The sequence below is a fragment of the Drosophila busckii genome, chromosome 2R (assembly GCF_011750605.1).
Source record: "Drosophila busckii strain San Diego stock center, stock number 13000-0081.31 chromosome 2R, ASM1175060v1, whole genome shotgun sequence".
Taxonomy (NCBI): domain Eukaryota; kingdom Metazoa; phylum Arthropoda; class Insecta; order Diptera; family Drosophilidae; genus Drosophila; species Drosophila busckii.
Genome location: NC_046605.1, coordinates 9,015,486 through 9,039,813, shown reverse-complemented (window position 1 = coordinate 9,039,813; position 24,328 = coordinate 9,015,486). Strand labels below are relative to the sequence as shown.

At 38.9% G+C, this 24,328-nt stretch overlaps 3 protein-coding genes across 6 annotated transcripts in view; 2 read left to right on the top strand and 1 right to left on the bottom strand.

The window, feature by feature from the left end:
• Nucleotides 1-3,422: 3,422 nt before the first annotated feature.
• LOC108596688 (semaphorin-2A) overlaps nucleotides 3,423-24,328 on the bottom strand; it is a 56,734-nt gene continuing 35,828 nt past the window's right edge. The window contains exons 3-16 of one of the 4 annotated variants that reach the window (XM_017982704.1): nucleotides 16,439-16,526; nucleotides 15,458-15,509; nucleotides 12,144-12,212; nucleotides 11,849-11,959; nucleotides 11,512-11,649; nucleotides 10,884-11,016; nucleotides 9,080-9,436; nucleotides 6,391-6,619; nucleotides 4,683-5,186; nucleotides 4,203-4,355; nucleotides 4,031-4,139; nucleotides 3,737-3,860; nucleotides 3,538-3,655; nucleotides 3,423-3,462 (exon numbers count right to left, since the gene is read on the bottom strand). In XM_017982704.1, the coding sequence (XP_017838193.1) occupies nucleotides 3,744-3,860; nucleotides 4,031-4,139; nucleotides 4,203-4,355; nucleotides 4,683-5,186; nucleotides 6,391-6,619; nucleotides 9,080-9,436; nucleotides 10,884-11,016; nucleotides 11,512-11,649; nucleotides 11,849-11,959; nucleotides 12,144-12,212; nucleotides 15,458-15,509; nucleotides 16,439-16,526 (2,060 nt within the window). In that variant the 3' untranslated portion in view covers nucleotides 3,423-3,462; nucleotides 3,538-3,655; nucleotides 3,737-3,743. Of the gene's footprint in view, nucleotides 3,463-3,537; nucleotides 3,656-3,692; nucleotides 3,861-4,030; nucleotides 4,140-4,202; nucleotides 4,356-4,682; nucleotides 5,187-6,390; nucleotides 6,620-9,079; nucleotides 9,437-10,883; nucleotides 11,017-11,511; nucleotides 11,650-11,848; nucleotides 11,960-12,143; nucleotides 12,213-15,457; nucleotides 15,510-16,438; nucleotides 16,527-24,328 lie in introns of those variants that run through there. The other 3 variants (XM_017982708.1, XM_017982707.1, XM_017982705.1) reach the window with 3 other exon arrangements.
• Nucleotides 17,681-20,695, top strand: LOC108596689 (NADP-dependent malic enzyme). The gene is made up of 3 exons (XM_017982709.2): nucleotides 17,681-17,889; nucleotides 17,943-19,139; nucleotides 20,181-20,695. Exons 1-3 carry the CDS (start codon nucleotides 17,752-17,754, stop codon nucleotides 20,628-20,630), a joined length of 1,785 nt encoding a protein of 594 aa, XP_017838198.1. The 5' UTR covers nucleotides 17,681-17,751; the 3' UTR covers nucleotides 20,631-20,695.
• On the top strand, nucleotides 20,637-23,387 carry LOC108596690 (NAD-dependent malic enzyme, mitochondrial). The gene is made up of 2 exons (XM_017982710.2): nucleotides 20,637-22,325; nucleotides 23,187-23,387. The coding sequence occupies exons 1-2, from the start codon at nucleotides 20,708-20,710 to the stop codon at nucleotides 23,315-23,317; spliced, it is 1,749 nt and encodes a 582-aa protein (XP_017838199.1). The 5' UTR covers nucleotides 20,637-20,707; the 3' UTR covers nucleotides 23,318-23,387.

Here is a 24,328-nt window from a genome sequence, read left to right as displayed (position 1 = left end):
ATGTTATTGACCCGCGCTAAAAAACATATCCAAATGGCAGTTGTATAATAAATTGTAGCAACCACCATAAAATGACATACAAAGCCACAACTGCACACTCAAAAAAAAAATAGAAAGCAAGCTGCTTGCTAAATGAAATTGCTGTCTGTGTATTTCTCTCGCTGCGTGTGTGTGTGTGTGTGACATTCACTTCAATGTGTATTTTCATACGGCTTTCCATTCATTTATCAATGTGCCGCCGCATGAAAATACTGCAACTGGCCGCTCGCTCACTCAATTCTCATTTTTACTTATTGTTTTGTGTATTTTTTTTCGCTCTGCAGACTTCAGTGCTTCACTGCTGTTTGTGTATTTGGTTGCTTACTCCCCCCTGGGAGTGTGCTTAATTGAAAAATAGACCTGCGTCGCTTGTATCGGTTGCTGTTGACATCTTTAATAAGCGCGCCACCAAAATGTCTTTAGTTTCAGCTTGACTGACGTTTTGATTAATTGTTAGCATACTTTTGTGCGCCAGTATCCATTACCCAAACAAATGTGATTATTTTTCTTAAAAAATAAATTTTGACGCTAACTGGGGGCATGTAATTCAAAAACAATTCGATAATCGAATAATTTACCTTTTTCTTATTAACATTCTTAACATTCGAAGCATTTCCGCGAATGTATTTGCAAGCAAACTTGCTTAACTTATCATCTGTATAAATATTAGAATGATATTCGCTATAGTTATAGGACTTACTTACTCAATTTTGTTCAGGGCTCTACCAGAAATTAATCATTATAAACGCTCTACTGTAAAATTAAATTTTTTGACACACGATACTGTCGCAGAAATGCGTCCATATTTTTATTATTTATATCAAATTTACTATCGTTATAGCAAATCCACTACAAACTTCAGCATAAACAATATCCGGCTACTACAATAGGTTCGACTCTACGTTTAGAGAGATACCGAAGCCATCAAGGCTGAGAATTAATTATCTACATTATTTTTTATTTTAGCTCGAATAGTACAACACTAATTAATGCATTTATGATGAGATTTAAGGAAGTTTAAGCATTGACAAGCCGCAACTCAGCGAAATCCATAGTGTGTCTTTATTTATAGATAGAATTACCAAAATGACAACCTTCAATCCTTTTTCTTTTTTAATTACAAGTTAAATGAAAGACCTTTAAAGTCATTAATTAAAACTATTAACATTTTCCATGTGAATTTTAAAACTCTTCACCCTATTCTTAAAAGCAAATAGCCCTTGGAGCTTGGGGCGTTCTGAGCACAACTGTTAATGTGCTTGTTCCCTTAGACACACACCCCTAATTATGCATGCACAAGTATTTGTGTGTATGTATGTACTTAGCAAAGTACTTACAACTCCAACTAGAAGCAACACCAGCTGTGAATATTCAATAATTCCTATGCTTAAGCCTTTGCAACAATTTACAACTGCTGCGAACGCTTAAAGTTTCACGTTCAACGAAACTTTATACTTACTTGCCCCACAGATTTCCAATTTGCCATTAATTAAACAATGTTTCTATTAAAGAATCTTATCACATTTATTTACTGCATTTTCTTTTTTTTTCAAATTATGTTTACAACTAGTTTATGTTTAAATGTAAGATTTTGTTTTTAATGAAATTTGTTAAGTTAGCTCTTGTTGCTTAATTTTTTTAGTTTTGTCTCTTGGGCAGTTTAAATATGTTTAGTTATGTAAGTTTATAATTTGCCTATTTAGACATCAAACTGTTTACATACACATATGCAAATTTATTTCAAGCGCGAATTACTTTTTGTAACTGTATGAGTATTGGTAAAACGTTTTTTAAATTTTTGTCTGCGATTATTGCATTTTTATTTTACAAGGAGCTGCTGTTAATGCTATGTGTTAAACTATATACGATTTAAATATTAGTTAGTTTATGTTAAATTTGTTGTATTTCATATGCACATAGATTTATTTGTTTATTCAATTACTGAAATTGCAATTTGCTTTATTTACGATTCATTAGATTCCATTTTGTTTTATTTATTTGCTCAACATCATGTGATTGTCATACAAAACATTTCACATAATCGTTTCAATTATTTACAATAAATTGTTTTTAAACTCAAAATTACACTACACAACAACAAAGGCAAATGAAACTTGGTGTGTGTGTATCAAGTTAGAAGCTCAGAGCATTGTTAGCCGACAAAAATAATTTAGTTCATTTACAATGGGATTATATATATATATATATAATGTATATGCTAGACTAAATATAGTTTAATTACTTGACTAAAATATGTGTTGAAGCTGAAAACTTTAAAAATGTCGGTTTCGGTGTATGTGAGAAAACTTTTAGAAAAATATTTCATAATTTCATAAATATTTTTGTTGTTTTTCTTTTTGCTATGCGAGCCAAGCTTGGCGCAATGTTCAGAGAAGCGTTTAGTTTTCCAAGTGCTTAACGCATTTTCAATTCAATTTTTATTTTATATTGTTTTTGTGGCAGTTTCGTGTTAATAAGTTCGTTTCATGCACTACTCGACTTATACATAAAGATATATTTGATAACTAAAATGTATTTGCCACACCAACTTAGCTAGGACTAAGATTAAGTAATGTATTTTAATATTATAATATATGTATATGTATGAGCATGTTGGTCTCAATGCAGTAACTATATGTGTATGCATATATGTATATTGCTTATGGTAAACATCTGGCTAAACGCGCAACTCTATACAACAAATGCGTGTTTCGGTTAGCCCCCCAAAATCGAATATAACTGAATACGAAATTCAAAAAATATTTATGCCTCGAAAATTGATTGCGACCAAAGCCTTTCAAATTGTATGTACAATAACTTTAGCTTTAAATATTCATAGCCTGCTAGTTAGGCTGTGCGTTTTGGCTATAGTATATATACTATATAGGTAAATATGCTTAAGTGTTGCTTCCACAAACTGAATTCATGTACTGGCCTAATATACAATAACTATATATATATATATATGCTAGAGCTAGAATTATTAAACAAATATTGCTAGTTAATATACAAATTCGTTTAAGATCTTTACCCAAGTCCAAGCTGACGGCGCGCTGTTCTGACATGCACACAAGTAAATTTGATAAACCAAGAGATAAACTAAGCTTAAAACTAAATCGAGAAAATGAGAGTTCGTTGAGCTTTGCTGGCTTCACATGTGTGTGGTGTAGTTGACATTAGAATGTAAAACCGTTAAGTGTTTTGTTTTTTTTTTGTTATTTTGCTGGCAGGATCCTTTTGTTAGTAACTTTTGAACGTCTGAGTAGAGTTGAAAGCAAGTGAAGCAAATCAAGCTGGCAAACCAAAATCAAAATATTGTCTTGCAAAAAGCTTAAAAATTTCAGTCTTTGTAGTTGTTGCTGCTGCTGCTGCTCGGCTCGGCCCTTGTCATTGCTGCTGCTGCTGCTGCTTAATCGTAGCTTGCTATAAAAAAGTAAAAATCATTTGCTTGTCAGCATCAAGTGGCTGCGATTTTGGGCTCCACTAGCAACCACTTACGTTATAACTAAGTTACTTTAGAAACTAGCACAGAGGGCAAGCAGAATAAATATAATGTACAATTGTTGGCCGAAGTTTGAGCACGCGCTGGCCGACAAGAACTCTGGGTACAGATACTCTGAGTAGCGAGTAGCATGGAGGATAAGTGGGGGGTATATTGAATTAATTTTGCATGGCTGCTTACTGGGCGTATACTTACTGCGGGGTCAGACGAGCGCATCATTGCTGTAAACATCATTGACATGCTTGCCAGCTACAGCGCCAGCTCCAGCTCCAGTTGTGGCACTACTGCTCGCTGTCGACTTGTCCTTGAGGCCGCATTGCTTGCAAAAATCATAAAAACAAAATCAAGCGCAATTAGTTTGTGATCAGTTGTAATAAAATGTAAATAAGGCAGCGCCCAAAAATTAATTAAAAACAATTAACGCAATAAAAAGCAGCTGCTGACTGTTAAATCTACATTTAATTGCAAGCAAAGTGTGGGTGGGCTTACCTCCTGTTTGGTCTGCCACTGTTTCATAGCTGATTTGTACTTCTCGAACTCGTTGCACCACTGTAGATAGATTTTCTGATAGTCGTGCTTCTGCGAAGGCGGCGAGCATCTGTTGCATGCAATGAGCAAAATGTAATTAAATGTATTTGCACTAAAATTGTGACCAACTCACCTGTGCGCGTCCACGGTAACGCCATAACTGCAAAGCAGTGAGCCATCCAGGTAGCTATCATAACGCCCATCGTCGCCCTCATTCACCGCCAACAGCACCAGCCCACCCTCGTTTGTTTCAATGTATTTGCTGGGCCTATAACGCACCTCGTAGCTAAAAGAAGAAGCAGCAGATGCGGCACGTTAAGATAAGAAGCTTTGCTATTTCGGCAAGACGCACAATAAAAATCAATATAGCGACTAAAGTGCAAACTTTGGCAGCGCAAAACTTTTTCCATTAAACACACACACACACACACACACACACACACACAGACTTAAGCGTGACGCGACAGCGACTTCAAGAGCATTTTAAAGTGTCAATTTACCGCCACTGCCACTGCCACTGCCATTGCCATTTGCTAAGTGAACTGCGCGCTGAAAGTTTCGCTTACACTTCCGATTTCATTAGCCGCCGCCATTGTCAATCTCAATTACTCACCGCCCCTTCTCCGTGGAGTGATGATACCAACGTATTTGCCGCTTGCGCAGCACCTCCGGCATCTTGACAAAACAGGACAAGTGCAGCGTCTGGCCATAGGAGCTCGTCACACGCTGGCGCAGCACGCTCGTATCGCATACGCCCGACGTCTCATTGGCCACATCCTGCAGCAGTCCCAGCTGATAGGGGCGACAGGCCTTCACCTCCTGGTCCCATCCACAATACGGATCGGCCACGCAGCGGAAGCAGCTGTCATAGCGTCGCGCACACATCGCCACATCGATCTGCTTCACCTGATGATCCGTCGCCAGATAGAGCGACGCCGTCTTCTGGCTCAGCGTCATCTCGCGTATGGGCTCGTTGCGCGGCGTCGCCTCCAGCACATCGATCAGATTCGATTGCCGCTGCCCGTAGCGCATGAACTGCACAATCTTGTAAATCTGTCCAGCTGTTGTGGCCACAAAGTAAACCAGAAACTCTTGGTTCAGCTTGTCGATGCGTATTCTGCAATTAAATGAAATTTGTATTTAGTATGTTGCCAAAACTGATTCAATTGATTTATATGGAAATTTTTCCCTTTTTTATTCAGCCATTTGCAATTAATACAAGCGGATTGAGCAAATTTTAATGTCAAGGCATCAGTAAAATTTTTAATAATTTGTGTTTAGTTTATTATGAAGTCACAATTAATGCATATTATGAATTTTATAATGAAATTAATTTAATTTCGAAGAAACTACAAAATCGATTACTAAATTGACTCTTTAACTTCATGGGTTAGTTGCAGCTTTTTTTTGTTATTGATTAATTAGAAAATTTATGAAGTCACAATTAATGGATATTTTTAAATTTATTATGAAAGTAATTTAAGAAAGAAACTACTAAATCGATTAACTTTTTTAACTATTAATAATTAACACTAACTTAAAGATTTAATTTAAGTTTTTTAACTATTAATAATTAACACTAACTCAGACCTGATTGGGTTTTCCCCAATCCTTGCAACAACTGTTGGGTCTGTTTAACACTCCCAATCTATAAGTTAATCAACATAGAAATATTTGTAGCTATTATGATGTATTCAATATTAAATTTAGCTTTAATATATTTTTGTAATCCTTTTCTTTTATCGTCGACTGTCCATAGTTTGACATTAAATAAATAAAATATTGCAAGCATTTTTATTTTGATATTGATTTATTAGAAAAGTTATGACAAGTCACTAATTAATGGATATTATTGAAATTTTATAATGAAATAACATTTGAGAACACCAAACTACATAAAACGATACTCAAATTGTTCTGGAGACCTGTCTTATAATATCTATCATGACGGTTAGTATTTGTCTAAATGCTTTAATTATTGTTAATAATAGATTACTAGCATAGTATATATTGATGGTAAACCCTAACTTTGTTAGCTGGCATAATATATTTTAACTATTGAACAATAACGCTTTGAGTTTAAGATGTTCATGTTTACAATCGTTGATATTTGCTAAAATTAAATGATTCTATATATTAAATTATATAAACAGCTCAAGGCATGCTTAAGCTTTTGCTATTGCTTAAATATTTGTTTGCCCTTTTTTTTTTGAAGCTGATCTACTCTTTGTTTGTGGTGCTGCACTTGGCACTGAGCCAAGCCAGACTTGGGCTAATGAATACATTTACAGTAGAAAGAAGCATAAAATTGTTGCACTTACTTGTCGACTACGAGGCGCGTGAGTATAACGTCGCGTTTGTAAAAGACCGGATTGCCAAATTCATGATCGACCGCCTTGTCCATTAGCGGATGTTTGCGTATGAAATTCAACACCGAGTCCGGCAGTGTGGCCGTGTCATTGTGGCAAGTGCCCGGACGTGGTTCCGGCACTTTCGAGTTCAGCACGGGCAGCCAGGCGCTGTTCGATGTTGCTTGCTCCTTGAACTTGCCTGCGTAGACGAGCAAACGAATGAGTGTAAATAAATGTTCAGCGCTGCAATGTATGCTACATTTATTTTATATATGTCACACAAACACACACACACACATACGTATATTAAATGCTGCCAAGTTTTGCGCTTCGAACTGCCAGCAATTACAGCTTGAGTTGAGTTGAGTTTTTGTGGCTGCCTCTTAAGTGCTGCAGCGCATGTTGCATAATCATTTGTTTTCATAATTAATTGCGCTGTCGCTCAGTTCAGCTCATTTTTTCATTTTTTTTGTTGCTACTCCTGATTTCTTTGCTTGTTTGTGTATTTTTTACGCTCTCACACATTTGGCTGTGCCCGCAAAACTTTTCATAATGAATTTTAAGTGTATGCCAGATAATTTTTTTGTTTTTTTTTTTAAATTTTGCCTGCTGGCTCTTTATGTCTGCCACTGTGTCGCCGTCGCTCTGTCTGTCTGTCTGTCTATCAGACATTCTTGGCAGCGCTCACACATGCCCACAAAAAAAAAAACAAAAACATGCAATTTTTATGGTGTTAATGAACTTTTCAGTAGATTGCTATGCTAACACACACAAACAAATACACACGCACACACACATATAAAAAAACATAGTTTATATAGTATACGTGCTTTGCTTGTGCAGCTCTTGTGCATTAAAAATAAATCAAAATTAATTTAATTAAATATGACGCTAGAATTCCATTTGAGTTGGCATAGCTGTTTTTATTTATTTAAATAGAACTAAAAACCTGTTTGGCTTATAAATTACTAAAATTAATTCAATTAATTACTAAAATTAATTCAATACCCAATAAAAAATAATAAATAATTTAAAGAAAAATTTAAAAAACATTTTCAAACTAAATATATTAATTTATCATAACGAAATCGAGGCAATGTGCCTCGAACTCAGATAAATACAAAAGAAATAAACATTAATTTAAAATAAAATAAAATATTAAATACAACACACTCTTTTTTTTTTTTTGACTCTGACTTTTTAATTAATTTATTTTCCATTTTTTGGCAAATAGCGCAAACAAAGTAATAATATTTATAAAAGGCAAAAGTTTCTTAGCTTTAATAATTATAGTAAATTGAAAACAGTTGCCTTGCTTTACTTTATTGCATATTAAACTTTTTTAAAATATTTTCTTAAATTCTTCTTCATGCGCTCTAACATGCAATTTAGCTATATATGAGATTATAAAATTTACATTAATTTTAACACTACCAACTGCTAATCTAAAAAGCAATGAAATGCAGTCTGCCTTATAAATTTGTTACATAAATGTTTCGAGCTAATTTGTTGTTACATTTAGCATTAATATTTAGTACTTAATATTTTGCAAAATGTTCTTTTATCGCTGCTATTAATATTTATATTTAAAACTCAACTAAAACTCAAGTTTAGCCTTTGTAGCAATTTCTTATTATTAAATTTAGCTTTACTTTTTATATTGAAAACTATTCCAACTGTTTAGCATGCTGCACTATTTGCCGAGTCTTATTTCTACACACGCTTGGCTCTGCTTTTTTTTGTTAAACATGGCATTAAATCATGTTTTAAATGTCTTTGCTTCTTGTTTAAATTAGTTGTGCATGTTCTCATGCATAAATGAATTTGATATGCTTAAGAAGCAAGCAAATGTTTTTGCTGAATTTCGAGCAACGTGAGCATTTAATATGATTTGCATTATATTTGAGTTGCATGTCATGTGTGCTGCAGCCAAAGCGCAGCAGCAACTCAAAGGCAACTCAAGCCATGTTGCTGCTGCTGCTGTTGCTGTCATTGTTATTGCTGACAACTACAAAATTCTGCTGCTCAACGTTGCACGCATGTTAATCGCAAGTAGTTCGAGTCTTGCCGCTTGTTCGTGTGTGCGGCATGCAGATTAAGTGACTGTGGCTGAAACTAAATATGACATGAGTGCGTGCAGATTTTGCTGCTTGGGCAGCAATTTTTGCGCTTGCATTTCAAATTGCATGTGCGGCGTGGTCTTGTTAGCACCTGTCACGCATATCTGGGCAAGCGACACGCCCACTTGGGCGCCAAGCGTACCAAATCAGTTAAAGCAAATGTTAAAGCATTTAAAGTCAAGCAAGCAACGCCAAACAGAGAGAGAGAGAGAGAGAGTCAATCCACCCACTGGCAGGCACATCAATTCAACGCGCGCCATTTAACGCTAAAATGCCACACACACACACACACACGCACACACATAGAGTGCGGCACCTGCCAGCACAATTTCTTTCGCCAGCTGCAGCTTTTATGTAATGTGGGTGGAACTGAAGCTGAAGCTGAAGCTGAGGCTGTGCCTGGGCTGAAGTCAAACCGTAGCCACATGCACGTTCGTAAAAATGGCGCCGCAGAGAATTATTGCCAATGCAATAAATCTCACGCTCACACACACACACAGTCACACACATAGAGCAGTCGCTCTAGCTTCCCCACTAACCTTCAAAGGCCGCATTGATATCCCGTATATCGTAGCTGCAGACAGCGGAGCCAATCAGTCCATTTGTATTCGTTGTGAACGTCGCATAGAATTTGCTATCATCGTTGGGCATCTTGTAAACGGATTGGATTTCATTAAAGTAGAACGGAAACTCGCTCGATATGCTGCAGTTCATGCGCGCCTTCAAGTACGTTGCCCAATTCTGGCTGATCATGTACTTGCCCCCGCGATCGTTCTTGCACACACGTGCCACACGCGAATACACCGCCTTGCCACAATTGATGTACTCGACGGCGTGTTCGCGAAAGAAGAAATAGACGTAGTCGCCAATGTCGAACGAGCCCACAAAATTGGGTTCTAAAAGTACAAAGAATGGATTAAATAAGAAATTTATATACAAATATAGTTATTATGATTACTAAGCCATTGAGTTTTATACAAACTTTGATTGTTATGTAATTGAGTATTTTATTTTAATACTTCAATAATTTAATTATTCGTTGGTTAGTTTGGCAAGTTGAAGCTAACTCCAAGCTAAAGATTTCTTAAATTTGATTACTAAGCCATTGAGTTTTATACAAACTTTGATTGTATTAATATTTCTTTTATTATGTAATTGAATATTTTATTTAAATACTTGAATAATTTAATTATTTGTTGCTTAGTTCGACAACTTGAAGCTAACTCCAAGCTCCAAGCATTGAGTTTGATATAAACTTTGATTGTATTAATATTTTGATTATTGTGTAATTGAATATTTTCTTTCAATTAATTAATAATTTAATTATTTGTTTATATTTATATACCAATATATACTGTGGTTCTTAAAATTATTAAGTATTCGTAGGTTAGACTTTGGCCATTGAGTTTATACCCAATTATATAAACTTTGATTGTATTGATATTTCTGATTATTGTGTATATATTATGTAATTGAATATTTTATTTTAATTTAGTTCGAATACTTGAAGCTAACTCAAGGTCCAAACATTTCTTAAATTTAATTAACATTTATTTTGTGTTTATATTGCGTATACGAACGTCAAATAATATTTATTTTATGTAAATTTTCACTATTTACATGTTTTACTTATGTACGTTTACCAATTTATATATTAATTTATATTTATTGCTTGTTTTTATTGCCTAACATTTTTTATATTTTATATTAATTTGTTATTAATTATAATATTTATTTATAATTTAGTTATTTTATGTTGCTTTTTAAAACGTTGATTTAAGCTTAAATATATATTATTTATATACAATTTACATATTGCGTATACGTACTACAAATAAATTATTTATATTTAATATATATTTATATATGCAACTATACAACGCAATGCACTGCTTCAAATAATTTTTATACATATTAAATTTATATTTGATATACAATTGTATTTGTTGTTTGTTTATATTAAGTATACGCACAACAAACATTATTTTTATTATATTTAAATTATATTTGATGCACATTTGTGGTATTTATTTGTGCACAGTACGCAAATATATATTAAATATAATATTTGCTTGTTCATGTTTTTTATTTAAAATGTGGCCATGGGGCCAATTTGCTTGTTCATATAGCGAATATATTTGCATTAGCTGTTGGTAAGCTAAGCTAATTATATAAATATTATAATTGATCATATCATATGCATTTATTTTATATATTGCTTGCTATAATGCGTAAGCTAAATATGCTGTTTAATTATTTTGAATCAAATGCTCGTTTATATTACGCATACGTCAAACATTTTTATTAAATATTTTCTTTTGCTGTTAAATGTCGAATACTTACTGTCTAGCAATTTGGAATCGTATTTCACAGTGCGCTTGAAATTGGCCTCCTTGCGTCCATTAGTTAGATTATAGAGATCCGAGCGAAATATAACCGAATCAGCTTTGGTGAATTCGGCATTGGTGCCAGCATACTGGTTAGATAGACAAGAGAGTGCGATTATTGGCATGCAGCACATAAATGGATTAAATTCTAGTCTATTTGCGTACGAGAGTGCGCGCGAGTTGAGGCATGCAGCAGATTCGGCAGCAGCAGCGCACGCAAATTAGCGCCAAAATATTCGGGAAATTTGATTTTACCAAAGGCAAATGGCGCAAGCATAACACACACACACACGCATACAATTACGCATAAAGTGTACGCACGTGCCTTAGTGTGCGTGTGTGTGTGTGTGCCTCATACTAATTTAATTTGAGCTGCTTTATTGCGAGACTCTTTTTTAAATTTCATAGCAAACTTTTGCTGTCACTTGCCCCACCCCCACCCACCCTACTTGCTACATGCCTGCGTCCTTTGCCTACTTTACTTTTGTAATTTTATTACAATTGACATTTTTCGTTTCTTATTTTCTGTTCGCTCCCTTGCGCTGCTTGCGTTTTCTTTTTATTTTTCTTTCGCTTCAACTTACCAGCGCTGGCAAACCAAAGGGATTTCCGCTTTCCACATAGACGGCGGTTGAGTTGTCAGCAGGATCGTAGGGACACTTGCCAATGCCCAAACCAACGCCGGGCACGTACTGGGATCTGGGTAAATGTGTTAAGTTCGCCTGTGTGTGTGTGTGTGTGCGAAAGGTAGCAGCAAAAGAAAAAGAAAAGCGCATTAGTTGACTTTAATTTTGGGCATTTCGCTCGACTAAATTAACTTCGAGTCGGGCCAGCCAACCAGCTTCACAATTAGGCCAAGAGGCTGCGTCGAACTCTATGCATAATATATAAACAAGCAAAACGGGGCGTGGCTCTACTTACATTTATAACATAATCCTTGGGGTTGTGCGCATTCGTGCCGCAAACGTAAAGCTTATGCCCATTAAAGTTCATCGGCTGTATGACGCGTATGTGATTGCGGCACTCCACCTTCTTGTTAATGCGCCACATAGACAAAAGTGTTTGTTAAACAAAAGATTAAAGTATAAACAAAATGCAGTGTGATAGTGTTAAGTGGGGGGAGAGGAAAAGAGCGCAATGCATAAGTATCGAATTCGTAGGCCGTAACACAAATTTTGAATTTAATTTTGTACAGTATCAAATTTTCAATACGCACCTCTCGCTTGCCCTTGGACACACAGTTGAGTATATCAGAGCCAGTGGGTTCCAGTATTAAAACATCGCGCTGCAAAAATGGAAAATTTATATATTTGCTTTAAATTGTTGTTGAATTCGTTGCGCTAAATGTGACACGCTTAACAAATATTCCAAAAAAGTTTATTGAAAGCGTGATAAAATTTCATGCTTATCAAAGGAAAAAGCGACGCGACACCAAACAGCAACAGAAAAATAAAGAAAGCAAAGGAAAACACAGCACAAAAGAAAAACGCGCAACAATTGAGGTTGCGTATGTGTGTGTGTGTGTATCTGTGTGTTTGTGTGTGCGCTCACACGTACAATCAAGGCGACCAGCGCTGGCGCTCGTGTGTCTATGACTCTGAAGTATTTGCTGGCATTGTTTGTTCGCTTTGGCCCATTGTTGTTGGTATTTTGCTCACGTTGAACATTTGTTTATTTAATTCGATTTTCGCCTGCACTTGAATTTTGAACGCCAATGCGAATTATTGCTAAACAAAAGGCGGCGGCGGCGGCGGCGCCTCACATTGAGGCACGTTCTGCGTTAAATGCTCGCATTCAATTCCCACTCTTACGCCTTTTAAAATAAAACAAAAAGCATCGAAGCTAAGCAATGACACAATTTTCGTATTTGCGGGCGAACACAATATCCTGTGCTGGTTGACAGTTTGCTCGCTCGCCTGCACTTGCACTTTAAGCTGGCCTAAGTGCTGCTGCTGCTGCTGCTGGCTGCTGGCTGCTCAACTTGAAATGCAATTTCAAACTCGTCTCAAGCCAGCGCAGCAGCTCAAATAATTGCTGTTGAAAGCTGAAAGCATTTGCCATCATCATCATCATCGCTGCATGACTCACAAGTTCTCTCCACACTGGCAAATGGCGCGTCCAGTTGGACTGCGAATGCGAATGCAATAAACTTGAAACGGAAACGGATATTGATAGTTCAAGACGAAATCATTAAAGTGCAATTGTGTGCGGCTGCTTTGCTTAGCTACGACCTCAGCTTTGGGTTTTGGCCTGCCAAACGGATGCGCCAGGACTAGCTAAAGTCAATTTTTTACGATTGCGTTTTGTCCAGCGGGTTCCGCATATCGTAAATTACATGCAAAAGAAAGTAGCTTGACATGCTTGAAGCTTAAGCAAAGTTAAGGCAGCGTTTTGTTTTAGTAACAATTCTTTTATGAAAGCTTCAGATTTAAATCATTTTTTTTATATCTAAATTAATGCAAAGTTTGCTCTAAAAATACTCACTCATCAACTGCTTAAATATCAATTATCATTTTATCAAAAATAAACAAAATAAAAAACTTCACATTTATTTATTTTCAACAATTTAAGGCACTGAAACTGCTTACATATTTTTTAGACTAACTTGGTTGAGCTAACTAGCTAAATAGTTAGATTATTTGTTAATAATATTATTACCCAGAGCTCGTGCACTTGCTTCTTCAATCTACAGCGCTGCAAGCACGACTGAGTTCGTTTGCTGGCTGGTTGATCACAGCATCGAAGCTGAGAGCATCAGCCGCTCAGAGAACTTAAGCGACCGCTTGTGCTTGGGTTAGGCGAAAGCAGCGCTGCTCGCCTCTATCGTTCGTCAGCGTTAGATCGCTTCGCTGCTGCCACTAAACGAGAGCAACATTTATTTATTGCTTAGAGAGCAACCATCGTATGATTGTGGGTGGCGCTTTGTTTTTACTACATTTAGAAACTGCACATGAGCGATAAGCAGCACTCAGAGGCTTAGCAAACAATTGAAAGCATTGAAGCTAATTTCTATTAAATATTATTATATTATTATTTAGCAAATCGGTCTCTGCATGTTGCAGCGACAACGCTCCAGACACAACTGAGCTGCTGCCTTATAATAATAAAAGCTGATAGAGCAAACCGCTTAGAGAGCGAGAGCGAGAGCGAAAGCAATTGCTTTGCTAGGCGAAAGCAGCGCTGCTCGTTTCCTTGCATCACTTGAGCGGCTTTCGCTTTTTTGTTGCTGAGAAAAGACATTTGACCAAAATTTAAGTAAGCCAGATTTCCAGCCATAAGCTAATTCTTTAAGCAATTTCACTTTCAAAAATACTAGATCTAGCTTATAACAAGCTATTATGGCAACACTGGTGGTTGGGCTTTGTTTTGAGTGCGAGGGGATTATGCCCAGTGCTGCCAACTTTTGATGAGCAAAAAAAGCAGTTTCTGGCTGGAAGCAAGGGCTAAAAAAGCTAAATCCGAGAAAGAAAAAAGCTTGAGTGAATAAATTGGAAAATTGGAGAGAAAGTGAAGTCAGCGGAATTGGCAGCAGTGATTATGCCACATATGGGAGGCTGAGCATTGGACTGCCTTAGCATAAATATCATTAGATTTAAACACTTTTGTTGTCATAGCATTGAGGTTGCATCCCAATTTGAATATTATTTCTATACCAATAACTAGAATGTGCTTATTAAAAAAAATATGTAACTGGTTATTCTAACTACATGTTCAATAGATTGATTGGTCAATTATTAAAATGCTAAATTAAATAGTCTTTTTTTTTTAATTTTTAGCTAAACTATAAGGCAAAATAATAAACAAAAAAAATGTTAAAGGCACTTTATACGCAACTTATTATAAAATAATAAATAATTTGTTTTATACATTTAATTCTATTAAAAGTTACGGCTAACTTTTGTTGCTGAAAATATTACAAGAAATAAGAAAATCTTACTATTGATAAGTTTACGTCTTAGCACAGCTATCTTTAATAAGATGCAAGTTCAAAAGAGTTTTCTATATCATAAGAAACTTAAGCAAGCGCTGTATATATCTCATTTTGAAAGGTCATTGAGTAAATTCGTATAAATAAAACACTAAAGTCCGAAATTTTATAAAAAAAAAGTATTTACAACTTATTTAATTTGGCATAAAAAATAAGTGAAACGAGAGCAAGTCACTTGAAAAGTGGCATACGAGAGCATACAGACATATGTTAACTATACACATGTGTCTGCGTCTTTAACTGTGTGTGTGTGTGTGTGTGTGTGTTTGAGTAAAAGGAAAGTCGCCAAGTGCAGTGAGCACAAACTTGGCAAACAAACACTTGAGAGTGCGGCCAGGTGAAAGGCTCGTGTGCATGTGAACTAGCGCGCGTGTGTATGTGTGTGTGTGTGTGTGTGTGAGTGTGTCAACAAGCAGCTGTCTGGGCAAAACAACATTGAAGAGTTTGCCGTGTGCTTTGAGCATTTGCATGACAGCTGCAGTCAATTGACATTTCACTTTTACTTTCGCCGTTGCTTTTATTTTAATTCTCGCTGCACTTACCTCACAAATGGATTGACTGATGTTGCGCAGATTCAAGCGAAATATGCGATCCCTGCAGGAAGAGAAAAGACAGAAAAAAAATAAATTAGTAGCTGTAACGTTTGACTGCCAAGTCAAGCAATTCAAATTATCTGCATATTCTTTTGTAAATTTTGCAGCACCTGCTGCAAGTCTGGCTACGTTTATTGCCACAGCAGCGTGATTGATTGATTGATGCATGCATGGATTGATTGATGCTTATGTGTGTGTACGAACATCGATATGTCGCCATATTGCGTCGCTGCTTTGGCTGCTGACAGCAAACCACAAACGCAGCTCGCTTTGCTTTTTTTTTGTGCACTAAAAGGGGCAAAACTCCGGCGTGTTGTAGTTGCCACTGCTAAAGTGTGTTTTATGTAGTTGGCTGGGCTGCGAGACTTTTTAGGCGCTCGACAACTCAAAACCATTAATCTTCATTTCCATGCTGTGGCCAAAGCAACGCCACAGTCGCTACGTCAACTGAAGGAGCGGGCGGGCGACTGGCTGCGTAGGAAAAATGGCGCTCGAGTCAAGTGGTAATTTTGGTTACTTTGTTTGGCAGCTTTTAGCAGCAGCAGCTCGAAGGGGGCGTGAAGTAGCCTGAGAGTCTCCTAGCGAGACCACAACTGTTAAAATGCGGGCATGTTCAAACTTGCGGCAGACAAATGAGCAGCATTGTCAAATTGCAAAGTTGAGAGAACCTAAACTGACCTGACCCCACACCCCCCACCTGGGTGGGGGCAACCGCACGTCAAGCATTAATTCATAATTATGTATGCCGACAGTGTTGCCCCACCAAGAGCTGCTTGAAGCGTTGCAAAAAATGAAATATGCTGGCACTAAATGCTTTCGAGACAGCAGCCGGAAGCAGCTCGCACACAGTTAAGCAGCCGGAAGTTTGTAATTAACGCGCTGCCGAGCATTTCTAAAATATTCTAGTGCATATAAAATTCGAGTACTTACATGGCGCCCACATATAGCGCATTGTTGCGCTCATCCACATAGAAAGTCTTGTAGTGCAGCGGTCCGCAGCTAAAGTCCTTGACATGTTCTGCAAGAGTGAGAGGGAGATTAAAAATCAGAGATAAACATATATGGCGTACAGTTAATTAAGGTTTAATGTTGCTATTAATGGAACTGTCAGCCGCAGCTCTAACAACAGCAACAAATCATTTATGTGTCTGTCTCTCTCTATGTGTGTGTGTGTGTAAGCTAATTAAACTATTATAATTTAGCGCACAAAAAGCTAATTTATGTGCACAAAAAGGCGCTTCAAATGTCACGTATGCGGCGGCTACATCACGTGCTCGACTCTTGCTAAGGCCGCCACTGTCAATGTCAGTCGAGGCGACGCTTGCAACAATTTTAACAAACTTAAGTTGTCAACTAATTTGACAAAAATGAACAAATTACTGTGGGCAAATACAGCCAATCAAGTTAAATTTAAATCAAAGCTATAGCATAAAGTGTTTAAACTATCAGTTAGTCTAACAGAGTTTGCTATTAACTATTTTAAGTTGCTATGCGCTTAAAAGTTTTGCTCAAGATACAAGCTGATATTGCTTGCAGCTCAATATTCTATAGCTTCACAACTTAACTTGACTAAATGCGTCTAACTAAGCTAAACACTTTAGATTTTACAGCTGTGCTTGTGTGCTGATCAATTAAAATATATCAAAATAAATTTAATTTATTATTATTATTAAGCAACATTTGCTATCCATTTTTATACATTTTATGCGCATATTTAAATTTAAAATGCCACGCCCAGTAACGCATTTTCCATTAGAGCAACTCGCTTTGCCCACAGTGCAAATGTTGGCGCAGCAAAGTAGGCAACAGTTTTTGTTCTCTGCTTTGTTGCTTTCATTTTTAGTTGACAAATCCTTTGATGGGCGCGCTAAGTAACAATTTGTTGTATTCTGTACGCTTTTGCTAATGAACAGCAACTGACATTGCCCATAAAAAAAAAGAAGAAAGAGCCAACAAAATAAAAAGCCAGGCAAGGCCATTAAAATGAGCCTGGCGACATTGACTACTTGGCCCTGGCGCTGTGATTTGCATAATAATATACAATATAATGAATAATAAGTATGCAGCGCATTAGCTATTTGTCTACTACGCTGACTTGTAACTTATGCAAATTAGTTGTAGCCTTAGTTGCTTTAAAGTGTGCGTGGTGTATATTGTCAGTTTCGAGTTTAATTTCGCCTTGCAACATTTATGTAATCAATTTGTTTGTTTTTTTTTTCATACAATTATTTAAGCAGAGCGCTATGTCATGTGCGCAATTATTGTTGAGTTGCTGTCGCTTTGGCAGCCAAGCGAACTGCAATGCGAAGACGCAACGCGCTTGGCACTCGGATCGCATCAAAACGGGCTGGCGACATGTGCAGGATCCAAAGCATAATAAGGCAAGTTTAAACACCCTCCGCCCTCTCTCTCGCTCTCATGTCAATTTTTATAGGGCTTGGCTTTCAACATGGAGGAGCGTCAGCGTCTGAATGTCAACGGCTTGTTCCCCAGCGCTGTGCGCACCATCGATGAGCAAATCTATAGCGTCACTGCCAACTTCTTGTCGCGTCCCACCAACATCAGTCGCTATCGCTATATGCGCTCGCTGCGTGCGCGTCAGGAGCGTCTCTACTTTCGCTTTCTCAGCGTCTGCACCAAGGACGTGCTGCCTGTGATTTATACGCCCACAGTGGGCGAGGCCTGCACTGTGTTCAGCATGATCTATCGCGGACCCATGGGCATTTATCTGACCAAGTACGATCATGAGCATATGACCGATGTGCTCAAGAACTGGCCAGAGACGGACATCCGCGTCGTATGCGTAACGGATGGCGAGCGCATTTTGGGGCTGGGCGATCTGGGCGCCAATGGCATGGGCATCTCAGTGGGCAAACTGGATTTGTACACTGCCCTGGGCCGCTTGCCGCCCAAGTATTTGCTGCCTGTGGTGCTGGACGTGGGCACCAACAACAAGGAGCTGCTCGCCGATCCTTTGTATGTGGGCGTGCGTGAGAAGCGCGTGCGCGGCCAGGAGTACGATGATCTGGTGCAGGAGTTCATGGATGCGGTGGTCAAGTGCTATGGCCGGCGCACGCTCATACACTTCGAGGACTTTGCCACGCCCAATGCCTTCAGGTTTATTAAGAAATATCAGAGCAAGTACTGCTACTTCAACGATGACATACAAGGCACTGCCGCCACGGGCTTGGCGGGCTTCCTAAACATCGAGCGCGTCACCAAGAAAAAACTACAGGAGCATGTGATTCTCTTTGTAGGCGCTGGCAGCGCTGCTTTGGGCATTGGCCGCCTGTTGCTGCGTGAGCTTATGAATCGCAAGCTGAGCGAGGAGGAGGCCTGCAAGCAAATTTATATAGTCGATGCCAATGGCTTGCTCACAACAGATCGCACGGACATTGTCGACGATATCAAACCGTTTGCCAAGAAAGAGTCGCCAATGAAGAATCTCGAAGAGATTGTCGAAAAGTTTAAGCCATCGATTATTTTGGGCGCCACCGGTCAAGGCGGAATTTTCACAGAGAAACTGCTACAAACCATGGCCAAGAATCATGAACGCCCCGGCATATTCGCTTGCTCGAATCCAACTATCAAGGCGGAGTGCACCGCCGAGCAGGCGTACAAAGCGACTGAGGTGAGTTGAAGTTTGTTTTTTTAGTTAGAGATTTGAGCTCAATTTATTTAACGAAATCGTAAGTGATATAGAATTTAGGCAGCTTTAGTATTTCTTAGTTTTTAAGCGCGCATTAAGAGTGAAAGAGAGAGAGAGAGCGCCAGTAGTTACAAATAAGTAAAAATCAAAAGCTTGTGGCCACAATGGGCATTAAAGTTGAATTTCTATTGCTTTTGCACAGTTTAGCAATTTGTTGCATGTGCAAGCAGTGCAAATGAGCTGCAAGCAGTGAATATAGCTATCGATAGTTGTTATCGATGCATTAGAGCGTCGCAGCTGATCACATTAGAGCAAGAAAATTAACAGCAAGCGTGGCGAAATTAAATAAATTAACTATTTAACTGCTTACGGGAGGGCACATATGAACAAAATCACACTCATATATAAATGAGAAAAAATTTAGTTGTCAACTTTTGCACTGAAAAATAATTATTGTCAATTCCAATTTCGAATAGTTGGGGATCTCCTAATGCATCGACATAAACAAAACAAACCCTCGCAAGCCTTGTAAATCACACACACCATTAAAAATGTTATGCTTGTGTGTGTTCCATATGGAAGGGGACTGTATGTGTGAGCCTATGCCCCCCATAATCAAGTGTAAAACAAAGTGTATATGGGCTGTGCACCCCAGGTCTAGAGCATGAATCTCTTACTTTGTTTATAATTTTAAAGCCGATGCGTTTTATATATGAATTATATAAACTTGACTATTTATCGCTTCTATTTTGAGAACAGAATAAGTAATAAATAAGTTATTTGCCCATAATAAATAGTAAATTTTAGAAGTGTAACTGTCTAGCCAAGAAAAGATTTGAGCGTTAACTTTTATAACTAGTTTTTTATTTAATTTTGTTTTATTTACAACCATGCAAATCGATTGAAACATCCAAAGCTGCGCTCTGTTGCGCCTGTGCCATTGATGACTTGGCTTTAGTTAGACATTAACTGGCTGTAGTTTAGCATATGCTAAATACTTATTAATTTTCACTCTCTTTTAAGGGTCGCGCACTGTTTGCCTCGGGTTCGCCCTTTCCGCCTGTGGTGCACAATGGCAAACGCATAACTCCCGGCCAGGCTAACAATTGCTTTGCCTTTCCGGGCATTGGCATGGCCGTATTCTGTTGCCGACCACGCTTCATACCCGACGAGATTTGGATAATGGCCGCACGCACGCTGGCGGACTTTGTCAGCGATGAGGATATAGCCAGCGGGCGGCTCTATCCTTTGGTGCAGGACGCCACCGAAGTGGCGTTTCACATAAGCGTAGTGATCGCCGAATATTTGTATGACAACGAACTGGCCACGATACATCCGAGGCCCGATAATATTTGCAAGTTTGTCACCTCGCATTTGTATAGTCCCAGCTATGATTCCTCGCTGTCGCCCACCTGGCCGTATCCCGAATTCGAACGCATGCCCATACCCAAGGAAATCAAATTGATTAAGTAAACTAAGCAGCTTTGGCAGTTTTTTGTATAGTCACATTAGTTAGAAAATGAAAATTTACAATTCAAAATTAATAAAATATGAAAATTGTTAGAAATCAAAAGCTGCGTGCGGTGGGAAAGCTGGCGCAGCTTCTGAGCTCGCGACATTATTGTAATGTAATCCGACCAGATTTGAATATCATTTTGTCGGGCAGCAACAACAAGGGCCTGGGATTTACCATGGACGAGCGTCAGAGCTTGGGCGTCTATGGCTACTGGGCGAGCTCAGTGCGCACCATGGAAGCGCAGCTCAATGCAGTGCTGACGAGCTTCAGAGCACGCGCCGATCCCATAGCAAAGTTCATGTATTTGATGTCGTTGCGCAATCGCCATGAGCGGCTCTACTATCGCTTTGTGCGCGATCATACGAAGGAGGTGCTGCCCATAATCTATACGCCCACAGTGGGGCGTGCTATACAGATGTTTAGCATGATCTATCGCGCGCCCATGGGCATGTTCATCAGCAGCTTTGATCGCGGGCACATAGCCAAAATATTGCAGAACTGGCGCAGCGACGATGTGCGCGCAGTTTGTGTAACCGATGGCGGCCGCGTGCTGGGACTGGGCGACATGGGCGCCAATGGCTTGGGCATAACGCTGGGCAAGCTGGCGCTGTATACGGGACTGGCGGGCGTGCCGCCGTCGCTGCTGCTGCCCATTGCTTTGGATGTGGGCACGGACAACACAACGCTGCTCAACGATCCGATGTATGTGGGCACGCGCATGAAGCGCATACGAGGTGAGCCCTACGAGCAGCTGGTGGATGAGTTCATGTGCGCAGTGGTGGAAAACTTTGGCAACGACACTTTCATACACTTTGAGGACTTTGCCACACCCAATGCGCTGAAGTTCTTGAAGAAATATCAGCACAGCTTTTGCTGCTTCAATGACGACATCCAAGGCACTGGCGCCACAGTGCTGGCGGGCATGCTCAATGTGGAGCGTCTGCTCAAGGTGAAGCTGCAGCAGCTGGTCATACTCTTCGCAGGCGCTGGCAGCGCCGTACGCGGCATTCTGGCCATGCTGCTGACCGAGCTGCGTCGGCGTGGACTCACTGAAGCCGAAGCCACCAGCAATATTTACATATTCGAAAAGGATGGACTGCTCAGCAGTGACAGCCAGCTGGATGCGGATATTTGCATTTATGCCAAGGATGTGCAGCCCAAGATTACAACACTGCACCAAGCGGTGCAGCAGCTCAAGCCTGGCATATTGGTGGGCGCCACTGGAGCGCGCGGCTTGTTCAGCGCGCAGGTGCTCAGCGAAATGGGCGCACACCATGAACGTCCCGCCATCTTTGCGCTCTCCAATCCCACCGAGATGTCCGAATGCACCGCCGAGCAGGCCTATGAGCATACTGGCGGTCGTGCCATCTACAGCTCCGGCTCACCCTTTCCGCCCGTGCAGTTCGAGGGCAAGCGTCTGGTGCCTGGTCAGGCCAACAATTGTTTGGTATTCCCAGGCATTGCTCTGGGCGCCATTTGCATGCGTGCGCGTCATATGCCCTCTGAGATTTACTCGGTGGCTGCGCATAGGCTGGCCAAGCATACGCCGGACAAAAGTCTAGCGAGTGGCAACATGTATCCATCCCTGAATGCAGCTAACGAGGTGTCGCTGGGCATTGCTCTGGATGTAGCCAAGTATTTGATTGAGAACGGTAAGTTAACAAAAAGTCACCGCTCATTGGTGAATCACCGTTGGTGAACATTGCTAATATTCCAACAATCCCCTGCTTTGTCTTTTATTTTAATTTGCATTGCATCAGCTAATTTAAAAAAAATACCCAAGCGTTGGTGAACGTACTTCATTGATAAAATCAATAACGAAGTTAATATTTCACCAATCCCTTGCCTCTTCTTTTATTCTAATCTGCGTTGCATTACTTTAGTTAAATTTAAAAAATACCCAATCGTTGGTGAATTTACTTTATTGATCAAATCACCAACGCAACTAATATTTCACCAATACTTAATTTGTGTGGCATTACTTTAGCTTAATTTCAAAAAATACTCAAACGTTGGTGAGTTTACTTCATTGATGGAATCACCAACGCAATTAATATTTCACCAATACCTTGCTTTGTCTTTTATTCTAATTTTAGTGGCATTACTTTAGCTAAATTTCAAAAATACTCAAACGTTGGTGAATTTAATTCATTGATAAAGTTACCAACAAACTTAATATTTCACCAATACCTTGCTTTGCCTTTTATTTTAATTTTAGTGACATTACTTTAGCTTAATTTGAAAAATACCTCAACGTCGGTGAATTTACTTCTTTGATAAACTCACCAATGAAATTTATATTTCACCAATCCCTTGCTTTCTCTTTTATTCTAATTTTAGTGGCGTTACTTTAGCTAAATTTCAAAAATACCCCAACGTTGGTGAAAATTTTTCATTGATAAAATCACCAATGAGATCACAAATTGTTGGTGAATTTAAAACATTTATTTCATTTAATTACACCAAAAAATTCACCAATTGCTTCTAGCCCAATTAACTATTTGCCTTCATAGATCTGTCCAATGTCTATCCGGCGCCTGTGGATCTCGAGGCATATCTGCAGCAATATCTGTACACTTTGGACTATGGCCCCTCGTTACCCGAAAAATGGAAAGTGCCCGCTTTTGGACACATCAAAAAATAAATAGCAAAATGTCTTTTAAATTTTATGGTATGGAAATTAAGATTTTAGCGAAAGCCACAATAAAATTATGTGTAAGTAACTTGTTGTCAAGTTGTCAAAAAGTGAGGTTAAGCAACAACAGTGAGGCAGGCAGGCAGGCAGGAACAATGTGGCATGTGGCAGGCAACAACAAGGGGCAACAACAAATGCGACCCAAATAGCGCCAGTGGAAAATGTTGAGCATTTTTAACGTCATTATTGTCTGTCAACGCGACATTGACATATGTATACACACACACACACACACATATACACAAACAGGACGCAGACAAGCCCCAGTTCTGGTCCTGCATGTTTGTGCGTCGCTGTTTTGCATATAAAATAAGACGAAATGTGTGCTCACCAAAAATGTCAATCAATTTTTTTTAAACGCCTTTTCACACACACACACACAGGCAAGCAAACATGCATATTTATGTATGTAAGTGTGTGTGCGAGGACATGCATTAAAAAGCAATTGGTGTTAAAGGAGCAGTCACGTTGTCTGCCTGTCTATCAGTCAACCAAACGCAGAGAGTCGCTCTGCCCCAAACTTGCCTTGAGCAACAACAACAACTGCTCAATACATACGCATTGCCTGTTCAAAGTGTTGGTAGGTTTTAAAAAAAAAAAAAAAGAAGCTCGGAAAATCATTTTCTTCAACTGGCAGCTGTCAAAATATTTGCACACTGTCAACTTTTGCGTTTGAGCGTGCGTGCGATTTAATATTCATTACTTTACGCCCAAAAGGTTAAAGGTTAGCAGCGTCCAAATTTAGCACTGACCTTTAGCTGTAGCTGCTTTAAATTTAAATAAACGCAGCTTGAGTTATAAAATTTGATAGCCTACTAGATAAAAATTAGTGTAATTTTATAGTTTTGGCATTTGGCAGCTCATTTGATGGAACACAGCGCGTATACGTAATGTCTGTGAACTTGACTGTGCACAGTCGATAAGTAGCCTCAATACACAGACAAAGGCCTAAACTCCACA

Bases quoted from the DNA above. Each gene is read 5' to 3' on its own strand.
- LOC108596689 (XM_017982709.2), top strand. From the start codon at position 17,752: ATGTCATGTGCGCAATTATTGTTGAGTTGCTGTCGCTTTGGCAGCCAA. The intron at 17,890-17,942 runs GCAAGTTTAAAC...CAATTTTTATAG, and splicing joins AGGATCCAAAGCATAATAAG to GGCTTGGCTTTCAACATGGA. The intron at 19,140-20,180 runs GTGAGTTGAAGT...CTCTCTTTTAAG, and splicing joins AGGCGTACAAAGCGACTGAG to GGTCGCGCACTGTTTGCCTC.
- LOC108596690 (XM_017982710.2), top strand. From the start codon at position 20,708: ATGAAAATTGTTAGAAATCAAAAGCTGCGTGCGGTGGGAAAGCTGGCG. The intron at 22,326-23,186 runs GTAAGTTAACAA...TTGCCTTCATAG, and splicing joins CAAGTATTTGATTGAGAACG to ATCTGTCCAATGTCTATCCG.